Source organism: Seriola aureovittata, chromosome 8, assembly GCF_021018895.1.
Source record: "Seriola aureovittata isolate HTS-2021-v1 ecotype China chromosome 8, ASM2101889v1, whole genome shotgun sequence".
Lineage (NCBI taxonomy): Eukaryota > Metazoa > Chordata > Actinopteri > Carangiformes > Carangidae > Seriola > Seriola aureovittata.
This window is the reverse complement of record NC_079371.1, coordinates 16,439,673-16,462,452: the sequence shown is the minus strand read 5'-3', so window position 1 is coordinate 16,462,452 and position 22,780 is coordinate 16,439,673. Positions and strand designations below refer to the sequence as shown.

Below are 22,780 nucleotides of genomic sequence, written 5' to 3'. Positions count from 1 at the left end.
CCAATCATCTCATTAGTCTGGCTGGGCCGATGTATTCGTCTACAGTGTGGGAGATGATAATATTGTCAAGTGAACCCCTCTTGCATGAGACACCTATACCTAGCAGGCCTCAGCATCATAACAAAGACTGACATATCTGGCAACAGCATAGCACGTGTCTGCACACAACCAATCAGTGAAATGTCAACAAAAAATCCTGAACTTTATTCGGCTTCAGAGTGCTAGCTGGTGCTGAATAACGCAGAACAAAATTAAAGTTGAATAGATTACATTCATGAGGTTCAAAAGAGAGAAAAAATCTTATCTATTTCTTTCCCAGGTTGACCTTCAGCACTGATAGGAAAGAGTGCAGCCTCAGTCCAGTTCCTTTGTAGTGTTGGCATTCAGTGGGCCCTGTGTGGTTTCAGCGCTCTATTCCTGTCCTTGAGATTGTGCAGTGCAGTCTGAATGGACAGTTTCCACTGCTTACTGATGATTGATATTCAGTTCCTCAGACACTCCAAACTGTAAACGCATTTCCATGAATTTCCATATAGACTCAGAGTGAATAAGAGGTTTGCTTTGGCTAGATGAGCTGCATAATATGAATGTTATTGAAAGCAAACAATGTGTGGAGTAACTGCCTGGAGCACTGACAGCTCCGCTCCACTCTCAGCAGAGGGCTGATGGTGTCTGTGTGTTTATTTGAGAATACAATTCTTTGATTTTTTTTCTTTTTTCTTTTTTTTTTTGCAATTTTGGTTTGGTGAATTTGTGCTTGTTTATATCACAGGTGCTGCCTAGGCAGACATGCGGCCTTTTCACACACACCATCTTCTATAAAGACTACCCTGGCAGTCCGAATGAACTGGACAAACTCATCAATGGAGGAGAACTCTTCCTCACTGTTCTGCTGAACCCTGTGAGTCAAATACACAAACACGCGGCGCAGCTTTTGTCTTGCACACTTGGAAACCCATTTAACTGGTGGTGTAAATTGAAATTTAAATGAGGGACGGGACAATGGCTCGTCAGTGACTCATGCTGTGATGTCTGCATTGTACTATCTCTTTTTACACTATTTTGAAAGCTTCTTTTATTGGAGCCGAAAATGCATTCTGGAAAAATTCCTCTTATTTGTCAACATGTTTTGTTGTCAGATGATAAAAAAAGAGGTTAGAAAAGGTTTTATTATTTCCATTTGTGCAACAAATGTCACCCTGCAGGTAACTGTGTTCTTCTATGTCTGACTTCCTTTTTAACACGCACATGTTTTCAGTGGCTCATTACTCATCATTCATTATACTGTATAGCCATACAAAGGTTCAAGTCAAATTTTATGATGATTATTTTCATTGCCTTTTATTATTTTCTTGCTTGATGAATTCATTGTTTGTTTAGTTTATGAAATGTCAGAATAGAGCAAAAAATATTCATTATAATTCCCGGAGCTCTCGGCGAACATCTTCCAGTGACTCGTTCTATCTGACCAACAGTTAGCATTTTGTTAGCATTTGATCATCAGACGTTCAGCATTTTCCGTTGATCTGCTAATCAGCTAATCAGCTAATTGTTTCAGGTCTAGAAAAGTTCATATCATGGCACGTATATACAATAGTGCACACAGTGTGTATCGCTCATCCCTAATGTAGACCATACTTTCGCTGCTTGTTCCCTCCACCCACAGATTAGTATCTTCATGACCCACCTGTCCAACTATGGGAACGATCGCCTCGGCCTGTACACCTTTAAAAGCCTGGTGATGTTCGTCCAGACTTGGACCAACTTGAAGATGCAGACTCTGCCGCCTATTCAGCTGGCTCAGAAGTACTTCAGCCTGTTCCCTTCTGAGCGGGATCCCCTCTGGCAGGTGAGAAGAGGAGGCTGATGATGATCTCATTTATTTATATATTTATCACGTTTCCTTTTTTATTTGTTTGGCACAAAAGCCAAAGTTTGCATTTGGTAGTCATTTTTTGACAGCAGTAATGGAATACTGCAATAACAACACAACATAGCTGACAGTGGTACTGTAAAAGAACACCTTGTTGTAACATGCCAAGTGGTATCCCTTTAAAATATTTCATTATACAGCAATAGCTTGAATCCTTTGCATACATACCTTATATAGACACAGTGTGTGGTACTGAACAATACATTGTTTTGTTGCTGGACCTTGTTACCCATCCTAAGGATTTAAGGTATCTCCTTTTGTTGTTGTGCCTGGACAATGTCCAAGTAAACAAAGGTCAACCCGGCTTTTCTCTTGTATTCTTTAATTTACATATTTGTTTCGACTTTTGATTGAACCGCACTTAAAAACAAAGGATTGTTTATCTTTCTGTCGCTACAGGATCCATGTGAGGACAAAAGGCACAAGGACATCTGGTCCAAAGAGAAAACATGTGACCGCTTCCCCAAACTGCTTGTCATCGGGCCTCAAAAGACAGGTGAGACACAGTACTTCAACGCCCCCTACAGGACGGAGATGGAGATGGAGATGGAAATTAAAATAAGTCTTATTCACTTCAGGACAGAAATCTCGAAATCTTGCTCTCAGTGGTTTGAATGAGGTTGTGATTATTTCTTTGAAAGTAGTAGTAGTAGTAGTGGTAGACTGATTGTTGAGTGTAGAGCGAGAGTAATGATTTGTTTTCTATGTATTATTGTCGTTGCCTTTTTTCACCGTGTGATAATCTTCACTGTACTGATGATAGAATATGCACTCCCTTAAACCTGCTCTTCTCTGTCTTTTATCTTCTCCTTCTTTTCTACACCACTCGTTCTTTCATTGCCCTCTCAGGGACAACAGCGCTGTACCTGTTTCTCGGCATGCACCCTGACCTGACCAGTAACTACCCCAGCAAGGAGACCTTTGAAGAGATCCAGTTCTTCAATGGACACAACTACCACAGAGGCATCGACTGGTAAGAAACCTCCCAGCCACTTCAGTGCTGGGGCAGCAGTAAGCAATCAGCTACACTTACCAAGTGGGTAATAATGGGAAATGTTACCATTACATCAAATAATGCTCGTATCATTTCCCGCGGTTTAAACGTTCATTTAATTTGGAGAGTTCAGTCACTCTCTTCATTAACTTTTTTGCCATTAATGTCTTTCGTTTAAGTATATAACCAGATGGCATTGCGGCTGAAAAGTTTGGCTTCCTCTGATCACTAGTAATGTTTTGCATGTAATTAGTGTGTTAGAACAGATGCTTTGTTTGAGTGCAATGAATAATTGTCAGTAGTATAACTTCAGTGTAGGAAACCTCTAGATCTAGAATCATGTTTTTTTTCCATATCTACATATGGGAATTCAGGTGATGTGTTCAAGGCATGTAAATTTACAAAAACCTGAAATAACTGTGAAAAACATAATAGTTAATCTGACAGTTGGCATGTTTCTGTTTTAAAGAAATTGACATAAAGAATCAACCCCACACCACAACTCATCCGCTTATTACTGACAGTCCTGAGAGTGAGACCAGCAACACCTCTTCAGATAAACACCTCTTTAGTTAGAAATCCACTGTTTTGACTTTCCTGTAGGTTTAATTGATTTGAAACCTGCATCAGTGACAAACTTTGCGCATCACAGCACCTGAAGAGAGTCCAACACAAAAAATTACTTGGCAGGCGGGACAGTTCTGTGAGTGGGCTGCCCAAATATTAACATAGTACGGTGTTGCTAGATGTATTTTATATGTGTGGTGCCAAGCTGTTGCACATGGCTGATCACCCACACAGAGAACAGAGAAATTATCCTTATCTGCAGAGAGCAAATTGGACCGGATCAACTGTGGCTGCTTGTAACACTTTTGTATGTTTGTGTTTGCTGTGTGTGTTAGGTATATGGAGTACTTCCCTCTGCCCTCCAACACTAGTTCAGACTACTACTTTGAGAAGAGTGCCAACTACTTTGACTCTGAGGTGGCTGCTCAGAGGGCTGCAGCTCTCCTGCCCAAAGCCAAGATAATCACCATCCTCATCAACCCAGCAGACAGAGCTTACTCTTGGTACCAGGTAAAGTGCCTTGTGTTAACTCCCCTGTTAGTCTCGCACCTTTTTAAATAAAAGTCGATTCATATAAGTAAGAATTGATTTTGTCTCCTCACATCTCTGTCTGCCCACAGCACCAAAGAGCCCACGATGATCCAGTAGCGTTGAAGTACTCCTTCCATGACGTCATCACCGCAGGCCACGACGCTCCAGTCAAACTACGGGTCCTCCAGAATCGCTGTCTGGTGCCAGGCTGGTACGCCATTCACCTGGAGCGCTGGCTCAACTACTACCACTCCAGCCAGGTACAGTGTGTGTTTTTACGGACATAGCAAAGTTTGGGGCACAGGAGTTGTAGTACTAAATAGAAATTTTGTCATTTTGAACCAGGAATATTTTTTCAGTTTGTATAGTTATTGTGATAATAGATTGAAGTTGTTTCACAGGTTTTACATACACAACTTGTTCCTGTTCTGATATGTGCTACTGTTTGTGTCTCACGCAGTTGTTAGTCTTAGATGGACAGATGCTGAAGACTGAGCCCGCCTCAGTCATGGATAAAATCCAGAAGTTTTTAAGCCTCGCCAATATCATCAACTACCACAAGATCCTAGCGTGAGTGTCCTCCTACACTTTAAATCATTCGCAGTATGTATCACTTCTTCAGCTGCCACATTTACAAATGAATGTACAGATTTATTTATAGACATCACAGGTTTTGTTAGCTGTTGTTTGGAGCTGGTAGATGCTTGACACTTTTTTTTACATGGCTATACAACGAAACCTGTTCCAAGCAAGTTGAGTTTCATGTGTGCAGCAGATCAGACAAGGCAGACATCTACAGCTTTACCCTATTTACCTGGCATAAATTATTTGTTGCTCCTGTTTTTGTTCTTTGAATAAGTAATTTGCTGCAAGTCTCTCTCTTAAATTGTCTTGTGAACGAACTGCAGGAGGGTGGTAATTCATCACCATATATATAATTTATTCTTGTTTATGTACAGGTTCGATCCTAAGAAAGGTTTCTGGTGTCAGCTGCTGGAGGGTGGGAAGACAAAGTGTTTGGGAAAGAGTAAAGGGCGCAGGTACCCTGACATGGACGCTGAGGTATGATCCATTGCAAGATAAATGTTACTATACTATATTTTACTTGTATGTTGTTTCTTTGCTTTTCTTTTGATTATATATATTTTTTCTGATTTCATCTTACCTCTTTCTCTCTTTCAGTCCCAGGGGTTCCTCAGGGAATACTATAGGGATCACAACATCGAGCTGTCGAAGCTGCTCTACAGGATGGGTCAGCCGCTGCCCAGTTGGCTCAGAGAGGAGCTGGTCCACACCAGGTAGCAGCACCACAGCAGGAGAACACAGCTCTATACACTGAACCACTGCTTGACCCTGCTGGGGGACACCGGACAAGTGGCCCGAAATGTTGAAGGTCCCAAATAGTTTTGAAAGAAACATACCGAGATATGAGGATGGGATGCCTAACTAGAACTCAACACTCTACTGTGATATTCCCAAATGAACAGGGCGACAGTGGGTGGTGGGCAAGAAGAGAGCGTAGTTGCTTCCAGCAGCTGAGAGCTCGCCCCTCTCTACCTGAGGTTTGAAATGCCAATGCTCTGATGATGGCCACCACTGTGCCCTGAAGAAGGAAGAGGAGGAGGAAGGAAGGCTCAGTGATGCACAGGAGGGACCCTCAGTGTTTGATAATCACACCCCTGCTCTTCGTAATCAGACCTCCTCTTCTTCGCATGAACTTCATTCTGAAAATCAAAGAAATGAAAAAAAAAAAACAAAACAAAAAAACTCTGAAGCTTGAGCAGTCGTCACACTTTCAGCTCTGGAAAACGGGTGAAAAAGGACAAACACAAAATCACCTGTGTCTCCAGCTATGAGTAGTTGTGTTTGGAGCACATTGAAACAGGCAACATAACATTGACGGAATGGATGACAGCCTGATTGATTAGAGAGACATTGGTTGCAAATGCCTTTGATATACACATATATATATATATATATATATATGTTTTTATGAGAGGAGAATGGGACATCTGGCATCTTGACTCAGGCTGCATGTTGTAGCCTTACTCGATAGGCCTTGGTAGAATCTAGTTATCACATTTACAAGTGCCAGGACAGAATCTCATTAAACTGTTACCACATGGACTTTTGAGGGTTTTTTTGTTTTTGTTTTTTTTTTCTGTTTTGTTTTTTTGTTTTTTTGTTTTTTTTTAGAAGTTTTATGTTTTTTTTCCTTTTACTTGGATTTTGTTTTAACATTTCTGTAATGCTGATGGCAATGCATTATTGTAGAATGTACCAAAACTAAAACACCTTAGCTCAGTTGTCTCATATAGGCCAGATGTACAGTTCAGTTAGTTCAACTGTTCGGCTCAGCCTCCTCTTCAGGCAGTTCCACGACCAATGAACTGACTAAAGCAGGAGCCGTAGGATAGATGTTGAAAGCACAATATTTAAGGCACTCAAGTGAACATCGATTCTGAGCATACAGGTTACTGGAAAGCACACTAACAAAACGGCTCCCTACTACAATCTGTGAAGAAGATCATAAGCTAGCTACTGTATGTTTAATGAAGCACTCTGGTTCGAGAGATTCAGATGGTGTACAGAACAAGATTGTTCATTTCAAAATCTGTTTTCAGCATTGGGTTTTTGTCAAAACTGTATATTTTGTCTCATATTTTGTTTCATTTCATTCAGTAGATGAGTTGTTTAAGTTCGGGGGTTTTGGGGGGGGTGGGGGGCTGTCTCTGGGAAAAACGTGTAAAGTTGCCAGGCAAACCAACAGTATGCCCATACAGACGTTCGGTTGTCGGTCAAGGTGTTACCACTGCAACTAGATGTCAAGCATAGATAACAAAAAGCTGCTCTTATTGCAATAGTTTTGTACAATGTTCTGATGTGATAACAATGCACATGTTGGTCCTTTATTTCCTGACTTTGTAATGTACATAATAAGCAACCCTCAGTAGACCTAAATTATTGAATGTGTTTGGGTTTACACTCTCCATCAGCCCATTCCTATAGTGTGAAATGTCAGTGCTGTACTGAGGGGAGTTTGGATAATTTCATCGTGCGGAGATGTGTCGCTAAGATTGTTTCCTCTCATGTCCTCTCACTGCCAACTATTGTACAGAGGTACTGAGTCTCTCCATATAAAGTATTAAGTGATAACACATAACAGCAACGATGGTACTAATCTCCTGGACTGTATGATAAAGATTTGTAATTGTTGTCAATAATTTTTACAGTGTAACTAATATTGTCGGTGCTTTTTAATTTGCAAATAAAACACCACTGTATTTTTCAGTAGTTGGATCTTTTTTCCCTCTTTTCACAGTCACATTTGAGCAAACTGGCCTCTATTGAATGATATTGAACTGATGGCCACTCTGAATTCAGAGCCAGCACGATAACGGTGGCTGATTTGGTGCAGAGATTTCTAGAAATCCGTCAGTTTCTTGTTACTTGCTTGACTGCTTTGTGTTTTGGTTTCACTTCATGGGGAGGTACTTTCGAGAAGAAAACGTTCTGAATCTCTCAAAATCACATCAAGCATCGGCCTGTTCAACAACAACATCAACTTACGATATTTTTTAATTAAATTTATCCTTCTGATGTTTAACACAACTCAGAGTAGATGTAACATGTGGCTCATGTTTGTTCAGTTTAGTTCCTTGTTGAGAAAATAAGGAATTAAATCCTCTGTCGTTCTAGGAAGTAAACTGGCCATATAAAGATGGAACTGCTGTATTTAGAAATATTAGAAAATAGAAGTTAAGGCACTTACTGCAACTCACATGTTCTAATGGTTACTACTAACAAATATTTCAGAACTGAATTTCAGTAATATTAATAAATATTACATTATCTATAACTTATTGTTATTATTAGAGGTAGTAGTACTTTTGTTTGCTTATTTCTTTTCCCTGTAAAACACTTTTGGCACTAACTGCCACAAAGAAGAAAAGTAACATACATATAAAGTTTACTATAATAAGTATTTACCAGTACAATACATCTAAGTTATAAAGTAAATTTTTTTCAATACAAAATAATTAAATATATAGGAGTTTTAAACCTACATTTACAAGTTCATTGGACAGACAATATCATCTTAGAATTAGTACAGATGATAGATAAAATATTAAGCTGAAAATACAGACTGTAGATGAACTCCTGCTCCTTTCATTATTGTCTGCCTCTGTCAACAAGTGATGGTGTTATAATCTGACCAATCAGAATTCACGCCCGCTCAGAGCTCCACCAAGCCAACCCACAGGGCTTTAAAGAGAGGGACTTTCCACATCCCTTCACCTTTCTCAGGAACCTGTCTGATGCTCCTTCCTCATTTTCAAGGCAATTTATCTGTTTGACCTGTCCAGCTTTGTCCAGTTTGTTGCTTTGAAGAAGCCGAGAGTTACAGATGGCCCACAATCCAGAAGATGCTCCCCTGGCCAGAGGGAATCTGGCAGGCAGTGAAGAGGTCCTGATTGCCCCTGCAGGACCTGGAGGGTAAGAGGAACTTATCATAAACAACAGCTATTTGCCCACTAGTAGCTCCCAAATATATTTGCTAATAAAGTGTTTTAAATCATTTTCTTTGAATAGCTGATTAAGGAATGAAAAAAGATCACAATTACAATTTTTGCACCTCTAGTTAGAATAAAACTTTTTTCAATGAATGATTAACATTGTGCTTATATGTTCTTTTAATCCTAAATTGCATACCATTTTTTTTTATTTTCAGTTTCTCTTTGACAGACAAGTTCTGAAGTAGAAGTATTTGTGTTATTCTGTTGCAACTATTTATATGTTTCAAACATTTTTACTTTTAGTACAAACGTAAACCATCTTCATTAACCTGCAATAGAGTGTCCACTTCCCTTTGCACCAGGAGAAAGTGTCTGCCTAGTAACTAATGATGTCATCCTATAATTAACCACAGCAAAAAACTCATAATTCTTTCATAAAACTCATAATTCTTTCATGTCAATGTTGATTATTTGACATTAGAAATATTAATATATAAGTGTTACAACTTAACAATGTCTTTACATGTATTTGTTAAGAGTAAGTTTTGATGGTAAATAAAACTTGTTTCCCTTCCAATAATGACTATATCATTCTTATAGAAGTTGATCTCTGATTTTAATCATTCTCTCTTGGAATAAATAGAACTAACTCACTCACTTCATAATAAATAGCACATTGTTTACACGTAGAACATAGAAATACATGGATTTCTGGGTTGAAGTTTCGCTTTTCAATGAAGCGAAATTGTTTATGAAATAAGCGAATGACAGTTGTTGTGGCCTTGAATGTTTTTATGGGAGAAAAATCAATTTACATCTGTTTACACGTATTAAGAAGCTCTAAATCTTACCTGTATATGTACTTCCCTATAACGCCAGCAGAAGACATCTGCCTAGTAACTAGTGATGCTCACATTCTATTGGCTGATTATGAGTAGAAAAAAAAAAAGAAATACTGCATTCCTGTCTCGGACCTTTTATTATTTTATGAAATATTATAACAACCTCTTTGTTTTTATGTTTGCATAAATGGGCCTCTTTGTGTGTGTTGGACTTTCTCACATCAGTATTAAAAAAAATCACCCAGCCTTTGAAAATTCCACACACAGCGCTTTTGGAAACCCCCACCCCCAACTGTCATTAATAACATGAAATGTTTTGTAAAAGTTTAAATCCCACTTTTAGTCTCTCGGTTTTGTTGTGTGATGTTGTTTCCCTCCCCCACACTTGTTATCAAATCTCCCCTACTGCGTCATCCTCTTCAAGTGACATTTTATTCTCTATTACTCCCTCAGGAGCTCCAACAGCCGTGCTTTGAAGGTGGCAGGCCTGACAACCCTAGCATGCTTGCTGCTGGCCAGCCAGGTCTTCACCGCCTACATGGTGTTCAACCAGAAGCAGCAGATTCACACTCTGCAGAAGAATTCGGAGAGAATTGGCAAACAGCTGACCCGCTCATCCAAGGGTAAAAGAGGGCATTAAAGTCCAAACGGTCAGACATAGCAGTAGTCCAGTAGAGAGGTGTCATTGTTAGCAATAGTCATGATCAGACCAGAGGAGGGGGAGGAGGCTGTTGGGATGAAGAGATGGACAAGGAAGTGAGACTTTGTTTTACAGAACTTGATCTGAAAGCCAGACAATGAACAGGAAAGTTTCACTGGTGATTCAGACGGGAAGAGGTCAGCTGTGTGACGTCTTTATGTAAATCTTACTGTTATAAGATTTCAATGTGTTATATGAAGTTCCCATTATACTGTATATTATCTAGCATAGCTGAATCTGTTCATGCTAAGTTTAAACAAAGAAAAATTCTCATTCTCCCCCTTTTTTTTTAATCAAACTATTAATTATTTTTTTCTTTGTTTTGTTTTCAGCTGTGGCTCCCGCTAGGATGTCAATGCCCATGAACAGCCTGCCTCTGCTGATGGATTACACTGTGGATGAGGACTCGAAGACACCCTTGACGGTGAGTTTTCACCTGCCAACTGGAAGATTTTCCATGTAACTGTACCTAGGTTGCCTCGGACTTGTTAAACACTAACCCTAACCAAATTTGGTCCTGGATGGTGCATAATGAATGCTTTAACATGAAAGTTGTACCATAAATGTCAATATAAATGTAAATAAACACCAAATTATTTGACTTCTCTGTTCTCTCCCATCAGAAACTGCAGGACACTGCTATTGTCAGTGTGGAGCAGCAGCTGAAGGATCTCTTGCTGGTATGTTTTGCGCTCAGTTTATCGTGTGTCCTCACATTGCTGATGTTGTGTATTGATGCACTGTTGTCGCTAAGCTCTGGTCTTGCTTTGAGCAGGATTCCCAGCTGCCCCAGTTCAACGAGACCTTCCAGGTCAACATGCAGAGCCTGAAGCAGCGGATGAATGACAGCGAGGAGTGGAAGGTGAAGCCTCACACTCACTCAAATGCAAACCAATAAAACTGATATAGGAATAAATAAAATTAAATTATCTTGTCATTTTGCACTCCGCAGAGCCTGGAGTCCTGGATGCGTAACTGGCTCATCTTCCAGATGGCCCAGCAGAAGCCTGCAGCCCCCACATCTGAGCCAGGTTTCTGCCACTTTCTTTCCTTTACATTCACGTGTTCGTATCCAGACTTGTGACTCTGTGACAGTAGATGTTACATTTCTAGTAGCCAGCAGAAGGGGGGATTAAGGACCGACCATGGTTGTACTACATTACTGTGACAATATTAGTTTAATATTGGGAGTTTACAAGAGAGATACCAGTGGCTTGTTCACATTTTTTTTCTCAATTGCGTTGATGCAGTTCAGTTATGAGAAACATCATTCTCACAACTCTTAATGCAGTTCTCAAAACAGACAATCCTCATGACACTAACTGGCCTGTGCAAAAGCCATTAAAACAACTAAAACCTTGTTCACGTGTTGAAACATGCAAAGTCAGTCGATTACGTCAACATTGTCACCAATGAATAAAACCCTTTCACCAGTGCTTTAAGACTTAGACGCCAAATGTTTTGATATTTGTAATGTAGAGTGAAAAACAATCAATTATGAATGATTTATTTGTAAATTCACACAGTATAATTGCTGTAGCTGAGGGAAGCAAAAAGATAAACATGGAACTATGCATTGGAAAATAGACAAAGAAAAATATGCAATCAAACGAACATAGCACCAATTACAGCACAGTAAAAGTCCGTATTACAGATGCCACAGCAGAACATGTCACCTAAGGCTGCACCATACAACTGCTTCCATTCATATTTGTGTGTAATTATTGTGGTGCCGTGACATTCACCTGTGATACAAGATTGAGGACATGTGTTTCTCTTTGTTGATCCTGTTCTGAGCGCATGTGATTACATTTGTTTTCAACTGAAGGGTAATTTTACTTAATACCACTGACGGTGTGTGACTATCCTTAGTCTGTCATACATATTTGAAGAAAGTTGTGATTTGATTGAAAACACTAACGCAATGCAGGACAGTATCGAAGTGAGTGTGACGTCTGTAATTCTATCTGTATATCTGTATCCTACCTGTTTGCATGAGTTGTCAGATGAGAATGACGTTTCTGATGTGAATTGCATCAGTGACTAAATATAAGGCTATAGCCAGCAGCTGGTTATCTTAGCTTAGGATAAAGACTGGAAACATTCAAACTATTGCTTTAACTCCATCTTTTCCTCCATTGCTAAATACGTATTGTTACTGTGCCATCACCAGTAATTAACACCAAACAGGTCATTAATGTCCCAATGTTCTCTTCTCTTTTCTTTCCCAGTCACTGTGATCAAGACCAAATGCCAGACGGAGGCAGCAGCCGGACCCGGCAAGATCGGTTCCTACAAGCCCCAGTGTGACAAGCAGGGCAACTACCTGCCCATGCAGTGCTGGTACCCCACCGGCTTCTGCTGGTGTGTGGACCAGTCCGGCACTGTCATTGAGGGCACCACCATGCGTGGGCGCCCCGACTGTCAGGGAGGTAGAGGTAGGTGTAGGTAGATTAAAGGCCTTTGGATTCAACACTGCATCTGTTGCTTTTCATGTGAGGCTTTCTTAAACAATGAAAGTAACTTTTGCCCTTTTTTTCTTCTGTTCAGCTCCTCGCCGCATGATGCTCGCACCCAGGCTGATGCAGAAGACCATCGCTGTTGATGGTGAGACCCTCAAAAGTTATTGTTTAAATACTAGACCACTGAGTAATTTGATAAAGTTCTATGTTTATTCTCAAGCATTTGCTGGTTGCTACACATAATCATATGTTGTGTTTTTCTTTTTTCCAGAAAATTAAAACAAATGAAGCAAAATCTGAAGCAAGGCGTTTCTTTTCATCACGCAATCTCAAGCAGACATTTTAAGCTGGATACGGCCCCACGTACAGTAATGGTTTTGAAGCCTGATCACTTTTCCTTACATGTAATCTGTTGATTGTAACTGCTCTGCTGGCTGCTTAAAATCAAATTAATAGAGGCCTGTTCCACTGTATTGCTTTTAGTCTTTGTAATTTTGGTCCTTTGTGACAGAATAATTTTGGGGTGTTCTCATTGAAATAAGATATTCATATATCCACAGTTTAAAGTATGTGAGTGTTTGTTTCTGCGGAGTGTTTAAAGGGTTGGTTCACTCAAATTACAACAAAAAAAAATGTCTTCATTCACTCCACTGGCATGGAGGTACTTCTGGTTTTGCTTGTCCAGGTTTCAAAATCTTATCTGTGAGATCTCGGCCTCTAGTTTTGTTTATGGTGCATAGAACATTGAAAAATTACTTAAAAAACTGTAAGCAGCAACGACTCTCTCAAGAGACAATGTCTGCGGTTACTCTTATAATCCACAGACCTCACAGCGGACAGTTTTCATGGGCACCATTTCCAATAAAAGAAGTTCCAATAAAAACTGTCCACAGTGTGTTCTGTGAATTATTTGGGGTAATGAGGACACTGTTTCTTGAAAGAGGTGTTGCTGTTTAAATTTCTAAATGTTCCTCAGTGGCGTGAGCACCACAAATAAAAACCTGGCCAAATAAAACCAAAACTATCTGCATGGTTACATTCCATGAGAGTTAAGTGAGTTTAGCTTTTTTTTTTTTCTTTTTTTCTTTAGTAATTTGGGTGATTTGAACCTTTAAAGGATGTGCAAGTTTTCTATGAAGGTATTTGTGTTAAGAAGGATAAATAAAGTTTTCCTAACAACACTGTTTGCATTATTATACATATATGTTCAACTGCAGTCATGTTGTCTTGAGATGAAATGTTTGTCAAAGCTATGGACTAAACAAGGCCTGAATAAAATTTAACCTGATTAGATGCATTGATGCTGCTCACTCAGTCGTGGACTTTCTGGCATCTGTTTCTGGTTTTAAGTTTCCTTTTTCATTGATTAATTTTGTCTTTCCCCGTGTATGTTATAAGATCATCATTGAGGAGAGACAGAGAGACAAAAGATGTGAAGCCAAGAAGCTGGCAGTTTAAAATGAGGTCATGCTTGTCATTAAATAATCATCAAATTAAATTAACAGGATCTGAGAAGCCAAGCAGAAAACCATGTTGGTTTCTGTCCCAGCTGAAGCCCTCAGCGGCCATTTCACAGTCCTCAGAGCTGCTGGTGGGAGCATCATGTTAGTTGCTCAGATTCGAGGGATGCATATCTGCCAGCTTCATTTAGATTGATGGTGAAGTGTTGATTCCTCCTGCTCTCCCCAGGGGTGATGACAGACGAAGATCAGACTGGTAGGAATATTTCAGGGGATTTTCAGTCCTGTGTGGAGAAAATGTACAGTATGTCCCAGAACACAGATCTCTGTCTTCTTTTAGAAGTGAGAGGGAAAGGAAGGGAAGTGCCAACAGCACAGAAACAGAAATTCAGAAGTCAGTTGAGAATAAAAACTGAAGCCATTCACAGATATAAACACCTCTTGTGAGAAATGGTCATCTATAGGGATACGTGCTTGACTTGAAGCTGGTTGGATAATAGATAGTTAGATATAACTCTCAATAACCCACCACAGACCCTGAAGTGGTTGGAGTTCTTCTCCCCTCTGTGGCTATCCTGTCTCAACTCCAGGAAGTAAGGGTTGACAGTAACCAGCTCGAGCACGGTGGAGCAGCTTGATATTCTGCATGCATAGAGGAACCTCTATCAATGTGACTAGGCCATAAAAGAGACCTCTCACCCCCCTGAACAACACATACATACACACATACACTGTGTCTGTGGAGGACAGGCCTGGAGAGTGTGTGTGACACACCTGTGGCCCAGCAGGGGATTCAGATGATGAATCTGTGTTTGGAGAGGAGTGTGTGGAGCCTAGAGTGGAACACAACAGCAGAGCTTTTCTCTCCGTCGTTTGATGCATGTATTGGCTTACCGTCATTCATGATTTATTTTTCTTAATGTTCGCTTTTCTACCACTTTCTAACGAGGCATCCTTTATAAAGAGTTTATGAGGGGTAAGTAATGGCTGGATTAATGGTCAATAAATCATTCACTAAAGGTTATTGATCATTTATAAGACGTTTATAGGAACAACTTTTAGGGTGCCAGGTTGTTAAAAATCCCTTTGACTAATTGGATTGTATGACCACTTACCTGCTGACAGAGGGCTGCAGAGGATATGGACCAAAGTCTATTAAGACCTTTTTAAGCAGGCAAAGGGATTTTCACAACCTATAGCAACTCAAATGTGTCTTATTAATGGGTTATTAAACTTCTAACCCCCTTTTAAAGGTTGTCTCACTAGGAAGTGGTACCTTTGTTGGTAATAAGACGAATAGAGGATAAATGTTTCTAATAACACTGTAATAAATTCATTGTTTAACACTGCAAAATGAAATGTTTGAATATCTACATGATGTACGCTGAATGATCTCATAAAGCTGAGAAAGTCACACTTGTTAGTGAAGTTATATCAGCCTGACCTCTTAATGTTCCATGTCCCAAAACGACACAATAAAGATATTTGAAGGAAATTATTTTAAAATCATTATTGCTCAACAATAACCCCAGATGTGACCTTTCTGTCCATCTTGGTAACTGTACCCTGATCAGACCAGCGAAAGTGGATTCTGGCTCATTAATAATTCAACCTATGTGTAATGAAATCCAGGTGACCCAGTGGCTATGGTAGACGTAAGCTGTGGATCGCCACTGTGACCATGAATGCGCCGGTAAGTACCTTTTTTTCTTTTATAGCAGTGATAGTGTGACACAATGTGTAATGACTGAATATACTGTAATTTAAGTGAATGGAGAGCATCGTGTTTTTTATGTCTTTTGTAATCTCTCTGACTTGATCCTCATACAGATGTGTGAGGGAGCTGAAGCAGTAAGAGTGGGAGTCGTGCTTACTACAATATCTGGTACAGCAAGGATATAAATGACAAAAATATCAAATCTGTAAATTTGCTGTTGCTGGAGATTCGCCTTTAACCTCCTAAGACCCGAGCTCTATTCTTTGCTATATAGGCTGATTGGGACCTGAGAAAAATGATGTCCACATATGAGGACATTAGTTTTAAATTTCGATTACTGAGTGGCAGTATAATATCCTCATATGTGGTCACCAGGCCCTCGTTGAGAAAAAGTTAGTATTGTGGGCTAGAGAACCCAAAATGTGAGGTCCACATATGTGGACGCCAGGTCCTAGGAGGTTAAATGTCTTTTTTTTACACTCAGATGACTGTGCAGTTATTAGTGAAGATGGGCATGGTGTGAACTACACATCAGGAAAGTATAAGGTAGAACATTTACATTTACTCACTGTCACCAATCAGCATTCGATCATTTGCTCTCTGCGAGCTCTCACTCTCTCTGGTTTCCAATCAGGAAACCAAGTCCTTCTCCTTTGACCAAGCGGTGAATGTTGACAACATACAGGTACAAAGGAGCAGCTGACCTTATTTGAACCGCTACACAAATTCTCTTTACACCTTATCGGTACCAAATATTGCGATGTCTGCAAACTCAAAGTCTGAATATATATCTGCAGAGTTTCCACCCTGAGCTCCTGCAGCCTCTCACTGAGTCCATATCCTGTGGTTATAATGGAGCTCTGCTGACATGTGGAGCCTCCACAGAGGAGATCTGCACGCTGATCGACCACAGTGTCATCAAACAGGTAGACCACACTACACTTAATATTGGCAGATTTGATGCTTTAATTAAATTAAATTAACCTTACCCTTGACTCTGTCTTAGCTCCTGGGAAATCTGTTTAGTCGCATTTTGTCACAAGTGAGGAAGGAGTTGTTCATCTCTGTGTCGTTCCTTCAGGTTTGTCCTTGTGTAAAAGATCATAACCATAAATCATATGAGACACAGTGTGGTGCAGAATGACCTCTGATGTTTCTCAATGTCAGTTTTATCCAGATGGCAGTGCTGTGGATTTCCTGAGCCCAAACAGACAGACTCTAAAACTTGTCACACACCCAGTCCTTGGAAGGTGAGTCCAATGATGACTACTGATATACAGTATCAAGATAGATACAATAAACAACAAATACATATTGAGATGGATTATCAATGGAACACTTACACCCCACGTGTACATTCAAGTGAATAAAATGTGAGCCATATGTTTTCTGTCCCAGTCTTGTAGGAGGTTTATGTGAGGTGTGTGTGTGTTCAGAAGAGGAAGCCTATGCTGTGTATGAAACATGCAGGGAGAGACTGAATGCCAGCGCAGGCTCCATTTCCAGCAGGCAGGTCAAATAAACTCTGACCATATAATCCACTAACTGAATTACTTTGAATTGGGTTAATTACAATGGTTGATCGCAATAGAGCCAAGTGTCTTACTGTCGCCTGAGTGACTGGATTGTCACGCAGCAGATTTAACTCTGTGTTTTCTGATCAGGTTGTTGCACATGGTTACATTCACGTCGCCCTTTTCGTGAAACGTATGAATGAATGAATATCTCATCGTCTCTACATGGTGTGTGCTTCCTTCAGATGTAGTTTCCTGTTCTCAGTGGCTGTTGAGTGGAAACTTGATCCAGAGGAGTTGGAGTCAGAGGTCTGCCGCAGCAGACTGCAGCTGTTCAGCCTGGCAGGAGGAGCCAGCAGGAATGACCTCAGAGGGTCAGTCGTATACTCAAATACAGTGAGCTGTCTATTGCAATACCTGATATCTGGATTGGTCATTTATTTAGCTCTGTCCTGTGCACTGGCAACATTGTAACATTTAGTGTGTTAAGCACTCATTGCAGTCTTGCACAGCAATCACTTAAGAGGACCACTTTGTAATCAGACGAACCTTGTTAGAGGTTAATAAGGTGTTAATAACTGCCCCAGACCACTGTCATGTTATTAGTAACACCTGTGCTTTTCCTGCTATGACAAGTCAAAATGTCTCCTGTGAAGACGGTCTGTTCCTTAAGTCAAATAAGCAATGAGGACAACCTTGTTTCCCATGTGACAGCTCAAAGTCATCGCAAGTTCTTCTGCCATGCGAGGACCTTATTTCATTAATATTTAATTATTAATGTACTATAACAATCACTTAAATGAGCCTAGCAGCTTCATGCAACATTAGTATGAAAAATAAAAAATAAATCATTCTCAGTTCTCACAATACACCCTGTGTACCAAATCCATACTGCATATTAATTCTAAGCGGTTTTTGAATATATTGTGTATTCAAATTGGAAAAGTGCCAAAAGGAGTTATACTCAAAACAGCTAATATGCATACTAAAAAAGAGCCTTGAATTACTTTCCCGCAACACAACACACAAAGGAAAAGGAGGCAGAAAATATCAAAGCTAATTATGAATGGTGGTGAAACACCTGTAGTTACACAGTGGAAAACAGAAAATTACAACTAAACCTTTGGGGAAAAAATATGTTTGTGTAGTTGACAGTGGCGCTCTAAAGTTGCAGTTTCATTGCCTTGGCATGGTGCACATATTGGTAGCAGCATTGTTTTTTTTATCCATAACATGTGTCGGACTCAGTGGTAACAGCTGAATATTCTCCAGAGTCAGCCCACTGGTGAAGGTTGTGGATCAAATCCCACATGGAACCACAACAACTGACAAGCTCCTTCCTTTCCTCCTAAATGACGCCTTGATAGGAAACAGTAGGACGGTCCTCATCTACTGTATTAACCCTAAGGGTAAGTGGTCCTCTGACCCCAACCACAACAACTCAACGGTGTTAAACTGATGTGAAACCGATTCTCCTCCTCACCCATCAGGTCTTCTAGATGATGAGACCCCTTCTGCCTTAGCTTTGGCCCAGAAAGTGAGAGGTTTTGTAACTAAACCCAGTGTTGGTCACTGGTGTCCCAGGGCAACCGAACAAGAGATCCGCGATAAGATCATGGACCTCCAAACCCTAATGATGTCACAGGGGGAAAGTGAAGTTCACAACACCTACAGGCTGGCGGAGCTGACTCAAAACCTGCAGGTAACTGTTTAAATGGGCCTGATACTAAATGGTGCTTCCTCAGTATCAATACCTGTAGGGACTAACTGAGCTCACGGCTGAAACACAGTCTGCGATCCCTCCGACAGATTGTGAAAAATCAATCGTGGGAGAGCAGGAGGGAAACGTCAAAGAAGATAAAGGGCAAAACACAGGTTACATTTCCACATGTTTAGCAAATGTAAACAAATGATGTGTTTTCCCAGTCTAATGGAATGAGTGTCATGTTTTGCACTGATTCAGCAGAGTTGTTGGACCCCAAACGGCACTTGGCACAGCAGTGATCATCAAGAGAGTAGTGACGCAATGAATCATTTACAAGACCAGCTGAAACAAGAAATGGAAGAACACATCAGAGGTAATGTGCTGTCATATGAAAAATGTGTCATCTGAGGCACATCGATGATTTTGTTCGTGTTTCTCTCATCCACAGAAGGTAGAGGGAATGTGGAGAAAGTCCAGGAGAGAGTAGCAAGAATCCAGCAGCTGAAGGAGGCTCTCAGAGAGGAGACACTGAAGAACATGGCTGCTACGGAGAAATATAACCTGTGTCAACAAGTAATACACTCCATATCACTTCTGCCATTTTAAACATAATATTGTACACTTACACAGCAGACTGGAAAACATGTCTTGAAGGCTGTCTGAATACCCTATTAAGCATATAAATGAGATTTGTGTGTGTGAGAGTGGGCAACCCACACCAAGACATTTACTTTGCCAGTTTAATGATCAGTCTCAGTTGGAATACAATAAAGCAAAGGAGCGGAGGAGGCAACTTAAGGAGGATCATGGGAGATTAATTCAAGAGGAGGTGGAGAAGATTGAGAGAGACTTGGCACAGGAACAGCGACTGGTGAGATAATGAGATACACTTGTTTAACATTATTCAGTTTGTGATTTATCTTAGCTAAGGGTGCTGAGTCAGTTTAAATTAATGCAAGGCTGGATTTATGGTGGGCAGAGGAAACCACTGCATTTGCAACTTGATTCTGATATTTCTTTGCATTTTTTATGGTTTCATCTATTCCTCTGCTAGACAGAAGGCCCCGAGAGAGAGCTTCTGGTGCTGACCAGAGAGAGGCAGGTCCTGGTGCTACAGATGGAGGCCTTGCGCACTGAGGCCCTGCAAGCTGAGAGACACCTGCAGGATCAGTATCAGAGACACCAAACGGAGCTACGATGTCTGAGGGAGGAGAGCCTGCAGGTGGGAGTTGGTTAAATCAGCGAGGGAACATTGATTCAAGTAATATGTCGATTTTTCTCCTATTTTAGTTTTATGACTTTTCGAAGTCAGTAAAGAATTCAGATTTGTTTTAAAATTTAAGACTCAAATGAAAATATCTCCAGTATGATATATTGATGTTTTCAACATAGGTTTTGGGGGAATATCTTCAATAAGCTTTCTTCTTGCATGTTTCAATAAACTAAAGCATTGAACAATGGGTGTTGAAGAATTAAAAATCATGCTCAATAAAAGTTTTTAGGGCAATTGCTTCAAAGTCTTTCCCAAAAATGAATTCTCTAGGTGTTCGGAGTGTTTCGTCGGGTAAGTGAGGAGCAGAGGAAGTTGTCAGAGAGCAGATACAGGAGTGTGCTGCTGGAGGCAGTGCAGGATGCCGTCTACCTCTCTGCCCAGAACCAGCAGCTACAAGCTGACAACAAACAACTCTGCAAAGGTCAGTGTACATCTCTTAACCTCTAACAGAGCGGCTGTTATATTACCAATAGAACGTAAAATCTGAAGTAAAATATTACAGAAATGGCCAGAGGTGAAAGTACCTCTCTCTCCAGCATTTTAAAAATCGTTCCTCTTTTTCTTCTACAGCCCTTGGAGAGTTAAAGGATGCTCTAGCTGTGAGAGGTGACCCTAAGGCTGAACTGGTATCCCAACAACAATGAATATAATGACTAAAAGATCTTTATGAAACAGCATGCTTACTGTACATCATGAGAAACAAAACCGTTTTTGACAATTTATTGATTATTATTAACACAGTGTATAACACTTTAGCTTTGACATTGTTCTTGGCAGAGAGTGTAACACAAAACAGAAAAAAACAGGACAATAGCAGCACTCTTCAGAAGTGTTTAACTGAAGATATAATGGTCTTTACTTGCATTACAATATGTATTTATTTGCAAAAGTGTAACATAATTATAAATTAAACTCTAAACTATGACGCAAATTGCCGTGTGTTGGATTCTGGAGTCCAGGTCAGTCCAAGACTCCGAAGGCAGGTTGATAGAAGGCAGAAAAGAAACTAAGGGAAAAACTCAAAACTCAAAAACTAGGAAAAAGAAGTTTAAGAAGACTATAATAGAGTTCTTTTCGGGTTGAATGGGCCTCCACTCTTCTATATGTAATAAAGGTAAGCTGCCAGTCCAACCATAGAAACAGGTACAAGGAAAAAAGGACTAAGCTGAAGCCCTAAGGTGGCCCAGGACAACAGAGCATTAACCAGCATGGAGCAGGAAATGACAAACAGTCTGGTGATCCCACTGCCATGCTTGAGCACCACAGACATCAGGAGTCCGTTAGCTGCCTGCCCTGCTATAATGAGCCAAACTGCCCCTGAGTATCCCTCCAGAAAGCTCTTTTCACTTGCTACAGAGGAGAAGGAGGCCAGCCCATTGATGGCCACACCAAATACATAGAGGTAGAGATTCTGCAGGCTGAGGGGCAGCTTCTGGCTCTTCAGCACCCTCTCTGTGTAAACTGCTGCCAGCCCGGAAACACAGCAGTACACCAGCACAAGGAAAAGCCCCCAAGCTGTGATATGAAGCCTGGGAGCTTTCTCAGTGTCAGCCCTCTCAGGGTCCCCTAGATCCAGGCTGCTGTAGCTGTGACACACCCCTGCACCCATGAGGAACCCCAGGGCTAACCACTGAGCAGGCCGCAGCCTCTTGCCCAGGCAGACAGAGTACAGAAGGGCAGTGGAGGCAATTTTAAGATTAGAGAGGACTTGGTAAGAGCTAGGGTCCATGTAGGCCTGCATGAGAACTACCAGGTTGTTGTTGAGGGCATAGAGTATGGCAGGGACTGCATAGGGGGCCACAAGGACTAGAGGTGGTGGGGCACGTAAGGCGGGTGAAGCCCCACTTAGAACAAGAGTCACCAGAGAGATGAGGAGTTTAGCTAACTCAATCATGACGACACATGATGAGGGGTTGAAAGGGACTTGACCTTCTACTTTGGTGAGGGTGATGAGCGGTGCATGAGAGCCATAGATGAGGACCATCAGCCCCAAGAGGACACCCCACTGAATCCTTTTCACCCACTGTCTCCTAATCCTCGCTGGGGAACTGGTCCCCACATTCTGGATCACAATCATCCTCAGTGATGCAAAATAAACACTTCTAATTTCTAACAAATCTGACTATTAGCTTTAGTGCAAAACTCCTCACTTCAGGCCATTTTTAAAATGGACAGCTATAAATCTCAACCATTTAAATATCAATTATAAAATACTTATACATACCATTCTTTGTATAACGCTGTAAATGTAACTTGAGCTGAACAATAAAAAGGTGAAGGAAACATTTGCAGAAATTACTGCCTTTTTTCTTTTTTTTAAACAGGACTGATTGAAAATCTAACAGGCTCAGACAGTTATGAAATTTGAAGGATGAAACCTTACGGGCACAAAGTCTTACATCTTGTGTTAACATCAAACAGATACAAGTGGAAAAGGAGCAGAGCAGTGTTTAACTGAACCAGATAACAAAAATGCTAATTAAAAAAATCCAGTCTTTTACTTTGAGTCCCAAATGAAATTCCAGTTACATCAAGTAATCTCGAAGGCTGATCTGTCACAAGCCA

General features: G+C 40.6%; 3 protein-coding genes across 4 annotated transcripts in view; 2 read left to right on the top strand and 1 right to left on the bottom strand.

The window, feature by feature from the left end:
* ndst1a (N-deacetylase/N-sulfotransferase (heparan glucosaminyl) 1a) overlaps positions 1 to 7,316 on the top strand; it is a 39,288-nt gene extending 31,972 nt beyond the window's left edge. Inside the window, exons 7-15 of the mRNA XM_056383044.1 lie at positions 773 to 901; positions 1,667 to 1,849; positions 2,333 to 2,429; positions 2,783 to 2,906; positions 3,830 to 4,004; positions 4,115 to 4,285; positions 4,486 to 4,595; positions 4,985 to 5,087; positions 5,208 to 7,316. Coding sequence (XP_056239019.1) covers positions 773 to 901; positions 1,667 to 1,849; positions 2,333 to 2,429; positions 2,783 to 2,906; positions 3,830 to 4,004; positions 4,115 to 4,285; positions 4,486 to 4,595; positions 4,985 to 5,087; positions 5,208 to 5,327 — 1,212 coding nt within the window. The 3' untranslated portion in view covers positions 5,328 to 7,316. The remainder of the gene's footprint in view (positions 1 to 772; positions 902 to 1,666; positions 1,850 to 2,332; positions 2,430 to 2,782; positions 2,907 to 3,829; positions 4,005 to 4,114; positions 4,286 to 4,485; positions 4,596 to 4,984; positions 5,088 to 5,207) is intronic.
* A 997-nt stretch (positions 7,317 to 8,313) lies between these two features.
* Positions 8,314 to 13,843, top strand: cd74a (CD74 molecule, major histocompatibility complex, class II invariant chain a). Of its 2 annotated transcripts, XR_008828484.1 has the most exons (10): positions 8,314 to 8,522; positions 9,838 to 10,007; positions 10,417 to 10,508; positions 10,708 to 10,764; positions 10,860 to 10,946; positions 11,037 to 11,115; positions 12,316 to 12,522; positions 12,635 to 12,691; positions 12,818 to 13,440; positions 13,490 to 13,843. XR_008828484.1 is itself a non-coding variant. In XM_056383215.1 (9 exons), the coding sequence occupies exons 1-9, from the start codon at positions 8,434 to 8,436 to the stop codon at positions 12,823 to 12,825; spliced, it is 846 nt and encodes a 281-aa protein (XP_056239190.1). In that variant the 5' UTR covers positions 8,314 to 8,433; the 3' UTR covers positions 12,826 to 13,843. The 2 variants fall into 2 exon arrangements, 1 of the variants encoding a protein (XP_056239190.1); XM_056383215.1 differs by having other exon boundaries at positions 12,818 to 13,843.
* A 7,078-nt stretch (positions 13,844 to 20,921) lies between these two features.
* slc35a4 (solute carrier family 35 member A4) lies at positions 20,922 to 22,292 on the bottom strand. The gene has a single exon (XM_056383770.1). The coding sequence runs from the start codon at positions 22,290 to 22,292 to the stop codon at positions 21,315 to 21,317; it is 978 nt and encodes a 325-aa protein (XP_056239745.1). The 3' UTR covers positions 20,922 to 21,314.
* Between the last annotated feature and the right edge of the window lie 488 nt (positions 22,293 to 22,780).